Source organism: Anas acuta, chromosome 4 (assembly GCF_963932015.1).
Source record: "Anas acuta chromosome 4, bAnaAcu1.1, whole genome shotgun sequence".
Taxonomy (NCBI): Eukaryota; Metazoa; Chordata; class Aves; order Anseriformes; family Anatidae; genus Anas; species Anas acuta.
In genome coordinates, this window is record NC_088982.1 from 28,474,176 (window position 1) to 28,485,360 (window position 11,185).

The 11,185-nt window shown below is 40.1% G+C and overlaps 1 protein-coding gene across 1 annotated transcript; it reads right to left on the reverse strand.

The window, feature by feature from the left end:
* Positions 1 to 3,662: 3,662 nt before the first annotated feature.
* PDCL2 (phosducin like 2) lies at positions 3,663 to 11,068 on the reverse strand. Its single transcript, XM_068679355.1, has 6 exons — positions 10,955 to 11,068; positions 9,328 to 9,448; positions 8,314 to 8,404; positions 6,287 to 6,430; positions 4,181 to 4,389; positions 3,663 to 3,836 (listed from the first exon to the last, which is right to left on the reverse strand). Exons 1-6 carry the CDS (start codon positions 11,066 to 11,068, stop codon positions 3,673 to 3,675), a joined length of 843 nt encoding a protein of 280 aa, XP_068535456.1. The 3' UTR covers positions 3,663 to 3,672.
* Between the last annotated feature and the right edge of the window lie 117 nt (positions 11,069 to 11,185).

The window sequence follows — 11,185 nt, forward strand, 5'->3', positions numbered from 1 at the left end:
GCCTGCGCATGCGCGGAGGGAGGGGGGGCAGAGGGTGTGGGGAATGGGGATCCCGCGCAGGCCCGCTGGGAGGGGGGGGGGGAGCGGAGCTTGGCGCGCAGGCGCGGTGCGAGCCGCGGGGCCCTGACCTGGGCTCACCTCGCCCCGGCTCACCTCAGGGAGGGGAAAATGGCGGGCGGGGAGGGAGGGGGGGGGGGCACGGCGGGAACACCTGGTGGTGGCCGCTGGGAAGATACACACAGGAAAATAGAGTGCAGGAGGGTCTGATAATAAAAGTTGGCATCCCTGGCTTTGTGTGCGTGTGTGTTTTAAAAGCGTATAAAAGCTGCAAGATGCGGCTGTCTTATAGACTTTGCAGGCTAAGTTGTGAAACACCATCCAGCCGATAAATGCAAACAGTGCCGCAGTTAATCAAACAGATAACTAGCTGATACTACACAGGCTTTACGTATAGCTGCACCATGTTCCAGGCGGTATCCCATACTGCCTGCTGTGGGACTGCAAAATGCTTAAAATGTGCAGTGGTAATTCTAGCATAAACCTGTTCTGCATGCATAACTAACTGCCTTCTGTAAAATAAAACATCACTTAGTGGCAGAAGTATGTAGCTATTCCCATTTTTCTCAGTTCCAAGGATGTTTGTTTTTCAGTTGATCTTCCAGTGATACACCTAAAACTATAATTACCAATATGTTTCTATGGAAGTATAACTTGTGTTTGTGTCTGGAATGAAGTAAGAACTCGATTTGGCTGCAAAAATCTCCTAGATCTTTCTTTATGGGTTACTTTTCAGGTAGCTCAGTTTTCCAGTTTGATTCACCTTGTGACCGTACACAAAGGTAGCGTGGGGACACGAACCTTTTTTTAGCCGTAATGCTGCCAAAGAACTAACTGTGAGCCAGATTTTTTTCTGACAGAAAAACTGTGAAAAGCATTAGTAAAAAAAAAAAAAAAAAAAAAAAAAAAAAAAAAAAAAAAAAAACACTTGAGTTTTGATATTTACTGATAGATAATACCCTAATAATAATAGCCTTCAGTTGAGGAATATTGATATAGCAAAGCTAATCATGTAATTACTTAGGGAAAGGAGTAATGCTCCTATGATGAAATGCAGTAATGATAACACAGCAGGGATGGAAGCTCAAAGGAGAAAATGCAGAAACATTTTCAACAAAAATACATAATTGCTAGGAATGAAACGTGGCCAAGAAACCCAGAGGCTAAAATTAGCATCAAGCTGTATGTATAAAATTTGCCACAGGATCTTTAGTCACCAGTAGTAATTCTTCAGACAAACACAGCAGAGATACTACAGCGTATCTCCTGACTCAAAGTATACCTTGTATGCATGGGAGAGCAACACCAGCCTTCTGCAGTGCTGCAGTACCAAATTGCTCTTGGAAGCTTGCAAATCCCTTACCTTTTGGGATCTGTCAAGATCAAAGCAGGCAACACACCTGGGCAGTTCACATACACTTGTGTTTGTGCCAAGGTTATAGCCTAACTGAGGCAATGTTTTTTAATGCATCTTCTCTTTTTAAAGTACTTTAAGGGCTTCTGAAAGAACAGGACAGAAAGCTTAGAAATGGAATAGTAGTTTGGTGAAATTATTTCCTTGTAGTAATCCTGTGTTCTTGAATCTTACTGTCAATGTGAGTTCCCTCCAATGGTTCCTTGGGGGGCAACATAATGTTCAGACATTGCCAAACTATAAGCAGTGAGTGTTGGGCTTGTGCTCCTGCACTGCAGCCACAATGGCAGGAAGGAGGTTTGCTGCAAAGAGCAAGTGGGTGGTAGTGCCCCTTTCACAGAAACACTGGTATTCACCTGAAGCAATGGGGAAGTCATATCCCAAGTCACTGCTGACCTATTTACATTTAAAACTCATACTAGTTAGCCTTCTAATTTTAAGTGGCAGATGAGCTATTAACTCTGAAGTACATCTACCAGTTCTCGTTGAATCCACAAAATAAAAGCTTCTAGTACAGCTGTCTGTCAGTACATATCTACTTTATACTCATGGTTAAAAAAAAATAAACAAGCTAATGTTCATTTTCTTGTTTTCCTTAGCTATACCCTGGCTTCACGTACAGACTGGGCGATGAGACGCTGGAGAGCAGCCTAGAAGAGAGGGATCTGGGGGTCGTGGTAGACAGCAAGTTGAATATGAGCCTGCAGTGTGCCCTGGCAGCCAGGAGGGCCAACCGTGTCCTGGGGTGCATCAAGCACGGCATCGCTAGTAGGTCGAGGGAGGTGATTGTCCCGCTCTACTCTGCGCTGGTGCGGTCTCACCTCGAGTACTGTGTGCAGTTCTGGGCACCACAGTATAAAAAGGACATGAAACTGTTGGAGAGTGTCCAGAGGAGGGCTACGAAGATGGTGAAAGGCCTGGAGGGGAAGACGTACGAGGAACGGCTGAGGGCACTGGGCCTGTTCAGCCTGGAGAAGAGGAGGCTGAGGGGAGACCTCATCGCAGTCTACAACTTCCTCGTAAGGGGGTGTCGAGAGGCAGGAGACCTTTTCTCCATTAACACCAACGACAGGACCCGCGGGAACGGGGTTAAGCTGAGGCAGGGGAAGTTTAGGCTTGACATCAGGAGGGGGTTCTTCACAGAGAGAGTGGTTGCACACTGGAACAGGCTCCCCAGGGAAGTGGTCACTGCACCGAGCCTGACTGAATTTAAGAAGAGATTGGACTGTGCACTTAGTCACATGGTCTGAACTTGGGTAGACCTGTGCGGTGTCAAGAGTTGGACTTGATGATCCTTAAGGGTCCCTTCCAACTCAGGATATTCTATGATTCTATGATTCTATGATTCTATCTAAGTGCCAAGTGTTAAGTGAATCATTCCTGTTTTGTTTCTGCATCCTGATGCAGTAAACCATGTCAAGTGTGTATAGTCTTCATCGGCACGTTAAAACTTTTTTACACATTAATTTTTTTTTTAGTCAAGTCACTGGAAAAATAACATAAATACTATGCGATTTGATTCACTACTCATAATGAATACAAATGCCGAATCAGGAGTGTGATCTCTTCATTCACTTGTGTAGTTTTGTTGGGCTTATATACACATGGACTCTAAACTGTTTTGCTAGGGATATACTTATTTTTGTTGGGAAAGAACAATTGATCCAGCCACCAGCATTAGAAACGAGTGGGGAGGTTATCCTTGACACTGGAGAAAATGCATGTATACATGTCAAACAAGCAAAAGTATTAATCAATAGATTCAGGGCTAAATCCTGTTTTCATATCACTGTACACGTTCTTTTCAGGTCAGCTTTCCAAAGGCAGGAACTGAAAAATTTCTTAGAGCAGAGTCCCGCTACGCCCATTTCACTGAGAATTACAGGTGTGAAACTTGCTGGATAAAATAAGAAAGAAAGTACAGATCACAGCTCCCCAGCTAATACCTCCCCTTCCTTTTCCATTTAAGCAGGTTGTATAAAAAGAAGAATCCAGGTTCTCTTGTCAGTAGGAGCCATTTCTGTATTTCCAGAGGATAAGTAGGGCTTTTGTTTACTACATTAGTTTTTTTCTAAAGATCACAAATATACACAAGTGGAAGAAATGCTCTCTTTTATTGTTTTAGGTTTACTAGAGGAATTTAAAAGCTGCATTTGAGCTAGTTTAAGTTGGAACAGATTATCCACATTAAAGATTTCTCCTCAAGTAATATGTGGTTTCAGCACATCGCTGCTTTTTGTATTGGTGTTTTCATGAGCAGAAGTATTTTGCTTTGATAATGTCATCATATTTATAGTTTCCTTTTTGGGGTTTTCTTCTAAGTCAGTTTCAATTGCTCCAACCTCTGCTAGTTTCCATTCAAGCTCTGTAATAGCAAATGACAATTTATGCTGATAATTGCTATAAATTCTCAGTTAAGGAAAACAGAATTTTTATTAAATATCAAGCTCCATCTCAACAAGAAAAACAGAGCCTTGGACAACCCAGCTTTATCCCAGTAAAACATCTAAACTGAAACTGCAAAATATCTTTGCTTACTATATATTCTTATCACTGTAACATTACACAAGTCATTCTTTGCTTTTTGTGTCCTTTTTTTCTACAAAATTATTTAAAACTCTTATCTTTAAGCAGCGATTTTTAGATCTTATGATTACAAACAGCATAAACTTTTCTATAAAGTGAATTATTCAAAAGCATTTCTCTTACCTTCCAGTTTAAGATATATCCCCCCACATTCAGCTACTCCTATAAATCTGCCTTTTATTTCACCTGATTTATATACAAGTATTGTGGGTAAACATGTGTCATGGTAGTCCTCAATGCAGCTGTTCACAATGGCTTTGACAAACTTGGCTTCTGGAAACTTTCTGGCTAGTTGGCTGAGATGTTCATTAACTAGTAAACACATTGGGATGCTAGGAAAGGAGAAGAGAGTATGATCATATTTCCAGTGTACATGACTTGTAGAACTAATGTTATTTAAAATAGAGCCTTTGAAGAATAAATGTACCTCTCCATTTATTCTGTTTCTACTTTAATTTGTAATGAGTTTTGCACCACAGATTTTATGTAGCTTCTTCTAAGATCATTTGATTTAAAGAACTGTCCAAATAAAAACTGTCAATGCATATAATAGGCACAGTTTATGAAGCATGTCATTAAAGCGACCAGATGACTCAAGCAAGCATTGTACCTCAATTCTGTTATCTAAGATTTTAAAGCTCATTTTGTCCATTTAATGTAGAGTTCAAAAGAGACTTTAGATCTCATTTTACTTGAATTTATTTGAATAGGTGTTGATTTTAACACTGAATTACCTCTTCATTCATTTAGTAAAATCTAAATAGTGTCAGGGAAATCTCTGTATAGTCGTATTACCACCATAGGCCTGTTCATTACATTCATAGCTAGTATTTGCAGCGCAATCACCATATAATCACAGAATTTCTAGGTTGGAAGAGACCTCAAGATCATCGAGTCCAACCTCTGACCTAACGCTAACAGTCCCCACTAAACCATATCCCTAAGCTCTACATCTAAACGTCTTTTAAAGACCTCCAGGGATGGTGACTCCACCACTTCCCTGGGCAGCCTGTTCCAATGTCTAACAACCCTTTCAGTAAAGAAGTTCTTCCTAAGATCCAACCTAGAATTCCCCTGGCGCAACTTTAGCCCATTCCCCCTCGTCCTGTCACCAGGCACGTGGGAGAACAGACCATATAAGCCCCTGTAAAAACAACAAAATTCGTGGTTTGTTCCCCTCTTGTCCGTTAACCTTTGCGACGTTCAGATTTTTGTTGAGACTGAAGTTCAAGAGGATTTAACCTATAAACTGTCAGAGAGCTCCACCAGCACCCTCTGGTGGCCAAAGACAGGTGAGGTTACAGTTCTGGAACAGGATTTGTTTCCTCACTCGCCATAAGGGACTTCAGAGATCTCGTATTCATTCCTAAGGAATTATGAGGTTTCTCACAGACTCGTATCTACATATTGATCAAGTACAGAACTGATTCTCCAGTAAACAAAAACAATGAAAAGGAAGAAAACTTGCTGTTTTCTTTCAGGTTCGTAAAGTTAAATTACTGTGATTTCAATAATTTCATTTGATTGACCTACTCCTTCCTCCTGGAAAAAATGCTTGATTCCCAGCAATTCAAAATAATTAAAGAAACTTCCTCCTCACATGCTTAAAAGGATGGAAAAGAGAAAGTCTGAATTTGAACAGCATGAAACATTCCATATTAATTCTGAGTGCTTTTGAAAAACATGCAAGAGTTGCTAACATATGTGGGCTAATCATGGCAGTTTGACATTTCTGTTGGATTCTGCCACAACTCCCATTACCATTAGAGAACCAATATAGGTGAACCAATAAGCTAACAAACTCCCTTGGCAGCCCTTGATTTTCGGAGTTGAGACTTTCCCTGCTGGGCTTTTTACTTGTTAAAGGAGAAAAAAAAATCTGTTAAAGGACTCCTGTTGAGCAATGAGTCTTCAAAGGCACTTGTGTTCGCCTAGACAGTCAACAACAGTTTCTCAGTGAAATTCAGAAATCTCGGTGAGATTCAGTACATGAGCACACGGCACAGAAGCATACACAGCAAAAGAAATCTTTAATATAAAAGATCAAAGGCAAACTAATTAAAGTGAATTAACAAATCAAGAAGGTCCCATGCTCTATGATTCCACTGCCTCCAAACAATTGCTGTTTCAATAGTCTATCATATTTCATTTTTCTTGGTATTGCTTTTTAATTACCAGCTGAATTCTCGGTTTTAAAGTACTTAATACCTTATACTAGAAAGTAATTACCTTGTCCGATAAAGATGAATTATGACCCAAACATCCTCAGGAGCATTTGTAACTTCCTTTACATATTGTTGTCCACTGATTTCTCTTAGCTCCCCATACTTTTGCCTCCTCTGAAGACATTTCCATTCTTGCAAGCGCTGCTGCCTAATTAAAAAACAATAATAAAAATAAGCACATTTGGAACATTTAAAATGCATCTTTTCATAATATCCACTGCATTTCTCTCAATTCTAAAAAATAATAAAAAAAAAATGCTTTGAGAAATACTCTAGCTCAAGGTCTCCTAGTATCATTTCAGAGTTAGAAAGGCTGCTATACTAATCTCTACTCAGTAAGAAAATATTAAAATACATTTTCTTAGTTTTATGTTTATGTATCAGTATCAGATTTGGGAAACTTAAGTAAAAACACAAGTGTCTTGATCAAACAAACTACACAAGTGTCTTGATCATTTAAGAGAAAGCAAGAAAATTTTACAAGGTACAAATCATTTTTATAATTCTGAGCATTAGTAGTTTGAGGAAGAACTACCAGTATTTAATGTGCTAATGTTATACAATTTAATATTAAAATCATTCGTGAAATTTGGAATGTAAAACCAGTAGATGGCAGTCTTCATCTCAAAAATAATTGCAACATAGAAGCAGGCTGTCCAGGTGGCTTTTGAAGATCTCCAAGGAATGAGACTCTACAACATCTCTGGGCAACCTGTACTAGTGCCCAGACACCTTTGCAGTGAGTAAGTTTTTCCTGGTGTTTAGAGGGAACCCTATGTGTTTCAGTTTGTGCCTCCTGCCTCTTGCCCTGGCACTAGTCACCACTGAAAACAGCTTGACTCAGCATTGTTTATATCTTCACTTTAGGTATTTATATACATTGATGAGCTCTCCCTTGAGCCTTCTCTTCTATATAAACTTCAAAAGAATATTTTCATGTAGTAAAAAATAGAGAGGCCATTAAAATTAATCTTCCGTAGGAGTCAAAACACAATAGTTATGTATATGGGGCTCACAGCTGACTTTAAACATCTTTTATTTTAAACACAAAGTTTATCAGCTATCAGCATTACAGCATATACAATGAAGCTCTAATTTCTAATTAACTTCATACTACATTTTTATTTGAATATGTCTAGAAAGCATGCTATACCAGAAATGAGTGTTATTCAAAAGGCAGAGAAGTGTTTCACTCATAATACTTGGATTAATTAGTTAATTTTCAATTATAAATACTGAGCAGTTTGAGTACAGCACTGAAATACAGCTTTGTTCATTAATGGCATGCCGTCCTGAAGTAAAAGTCCTTTTATAGGTAGCATGCACTTCATCTGCAAAAACTCAGAATCTTTCACAAAGATGGGGCCATGTATGTTGGAACCATGTATGTCAGGACTTTGTTTTTCCCTTAATGTTCTTCTGTAATATAATATGTAAAGGAAAGCCATGACCAACTCTCCATTTTCCTCCCAGTTTGAAATCCAATGAAAATATTATATAGAAGATGTTACACAGAAAAAGAGGAAAAATGGGCTATAGAACTTCTTTCTCCGAATATTTATCAGCACTGCTCTACCTCCTGTATCTTCAGAGTGGTAGGGTGAGGATCACAGTTTAACCAAACAGACACATGTGTAAACTGTTGACTACACAACAATTCAAATATACAACACTTCTCTGCATATGGCAGCATGGTACAGCTGAACTGAGAATGTGTAACAGTGGCTTCCACTGTGGCCCCTTCTGTTTTCCTATAAGTATGCAGCTTTGAGACTAAATTTAATATTTTAAAAGGGGAATAATTTGATTCTAACAAAACCTCAAAGCAACGTATGGTGTGAACTGCCTCTCTTTGTCACTGGCTATTGGGAAGATGTAGGACAGTACCATTGGTGTTATCAGCAGAAGAGCAGAAGGTGAAAGGCAGAAGTTGTGTCAGCAGATGTTACTATTCAGAAGATTCTGAGTTTATATTTCAGAATGTACAATAGTGACGCCACTGTTAATTTGGCCAGGAATAGCTTACTATACCTGTACATTTCAACAGCCTTCCTATCAGCCTCATCAAAGTCATCTTCAGCTTCCTTTAATTCTTTAAGATTCATTCTTTCATATGGTTTCACTAGAAATAAGCAAACAAAATTAGTCACCTCTTGTTCTCTGGAGTGCCTGCACATCTTTTAAATGTATGAAAATTATTACACAGACATGGAACTAATGCAAGGAAAATACATACTGATTTCAGAAACCAGTCAACTTTGGGTAACTGGTAAGAGAGTGATTTAAAAAATGAATCTATTTAACCATACTTGGTTACTTAGATACTTGCTTGCTTAGTTACTTGCCATTACTGTTTCCATGGATCTAACTACACCTGCACTGGGTTCAAATTCTGTCCTACGCCTGTTAGCTACACCAGTTTGCCCAAAGTAATCTATAAGAGTCTGGATAACAGCAAAAGAATGATTAAAGATCTAGAAAACTTGAGTTTAAACTAAGTCTTAAAAACCCAAAGTTGTTAGCAAAACCAAGGACCTGTTAGGTTTGGAACAACTCTTATGAAGGAAGGCTGAGATAGTTGGGTTTGTTCAGCCTAAAGATGAAAAGACTCCAAGGAGACCTTATTGAAGCCCTTCAGCATGTAACAGGGGATTATAATAAAGGTGGGGAAAGACTTTTTACCAGGGTCTGCAGTGACAAGACAAGGGTAAATGGTTTTAAACTAAATGAGTGGTGATACAGATGAGAGGTTAGGAGGAAATTCTTCACCCAGAGGGTGGTGAGGTGCTGGCACAGGTTGCCCAGAGCTGTGGATACCCTATCCCTGGAGGTGTTCAAGGCCAGGCTGGATGGGGTTTGGGGCAGCCTGGTCTGTTGGGAGGTGTCCCTGCACATGGTGGGGGATTGGAACGGGATGGGCTTTAAGGTCTCTGCCAACCCAAACCATACTGTGATTCTAACAGTAATTAAAATGGTGCCATATGCAGCACTTTGCAATGCTATCATCTTGTTGTACTTACGGCATATATTTTTAATTTTACTTGCCTTCTGCTTCCTTTTGCAAACGTAAAACCATTTCTTCAATTTCATCTTTCGGTTTTTCTTTTGGGGGAAGAATTCCAAATTTTCTCAGTATCTCATTCCATTCAGTATCTTCATTTGGATCCTGTTTTGATATTATGGAACAAAACTAAATTGACAAATCAGTCTGGATCAATTGGATCAGGAATCCTCGGTCATGGTAAACATACCAGAAATAGGTGTCTCATAACACCTCAGATCCAGTCTCAAGCAAGATCAGACCAGAAACCAGCAAACCTTCAACAATTCTTAACAAATTGAGTTAAGCCAACGTTCCAAAACTTGGCATTAAGCTACTCATTCAAGCTTGCAGTAATAGGCACAGATTAAATAATGAAAATGTGTCAAAAACTTCCCAGGATATAAAGATAAAAATGCAAAGGAGCCACACAATGGCAAAAATGATCCAGGGTTAATTGGTCTTGGTGTGAAGCAGTATTACTCAACTAGCAGGCCACAATCCCAAGAAAATAAAATAAAGTCTTCTCACAGTTGCCGATGATAATGTTGTTACCACTAGCTTTGACAGGAATGGTATGTGTAACAAGTTTGGGAACGCACTGGCTGGATAACTTCAACAAAGCACAGTCTTTTATTATTCTTAAAGTGCATTTTCGAGGGTTAATTCCTAACGACTGGAAACTCAGAGGTACATCTGCACAAAGGAACTGCTCGCCCAGGACTTCTCCCGGCCCAACCGCTCACCACCCCTCAGCCTCCCCATTTCCCCTGCAGTCCCCGGCCCCAACCCTCTCATTGCTCTCGGTCACCGTGCCCACCTGCATGGCTCCCCCTGCCGCCCTGCCTCTCCTCGTGGAGGCCGCTAGCTTGACCCATTGGTGGCTGTTGGGGCCAGGTTAGAACCACCACTGGTTCTAACGGCCACACTGGCCCACTTGGGCCTACATGGTGCCTACTGCTGGCTTGGTGCTGCCCACCATGACAGGCAGGACCTACAGCCCATGAGGCAGCCTTCCCACCCCAGCTACCCCTCGTCCTTGTAGAAGAGATCCTGTAGCGCAGTCTAATGATGACCCAGTTTCAATACACCTTCACAGCAGGCAGCTGGTACAAAGCTGGATCCTCAGATCACAAAAGCTGCCCCAACTGCGCACCCATGCTTGCAAGCTCAAGGGCTGAGGTCACTTCAAACTGTGGCCAGCTGGTACTGTATTAAAAGCAACAATCCATTTCTACACTGGATTATTAGTTATTGTCAATATAATTGTACCCTCAAATATTTCATCACAACTCTGGTGTGAAAGCAAACTCAGAGCAAGAAGCTGGAAAGACTGTGAGGCTCACTTACTCTTCTGACTAGAATTTCTTTAAGACTACATCAGAGCCATCTGAGTTTGAAGACAGATCTTAAATCTGGAAGAATGCAAGTAATGCAATTAAGTCTTCTGAATCAGAGGCATAGTGAATCAGTGTTTTTAATAGGTCAAAAAAAAAAAAAAAAAAAAAAAAAACGTTTATTTTAGTTGGGTTAAAGTCGAGGTATTTCTTCAAACCATACCATTTATTCAGTTACCGTTAGTTAAGAGAATAAAGATTCTCATTTTTTTTCAGCTAACTTCAGCACTATTACCTTTAAGACATGCTCTGATCTGCCAGACACTTTTATCATCAGTGTTATTCGGTAGACCACCTGTAGACCACTTATCTTGGCTCTACAGGCTGCCAGAAGTCCACAGGCAATCATGAAGGTAGTGCAGGGGCAGAGGACATCATCTTGAAAAGCAAACCACACTTTTTGTTTGGCTTTTATAGAAACCACTTATGAAAAGGTTCTATCTGCGTAGATTTTTCTTTGCTGATT

Bases quoted from the DNA above. Each gene is read 5' to 3' on its own strand.
- PDCL2 (XM_068679355.1), bottom strand. From the start codon at position 11,068: ATGATTGCCTGTGGACTTCTGGCAGCCTGTAGAGCCAAGATAAGTGGT. The intron at 9,449-10,954 runs GTAATAGTGCTG...ATATCAAAACAG, and splicing joins GATCAGAGCATGTCTTAAAG to GATCCAAATGAAGATACTGA. The intron at 3,837-4,180 runs GTAAGAGAAATG...TTGCTATTACAG, and splicing joins GATATATCTTAAACTGGAAG to AGCTTGAATGGAAACTAGCA.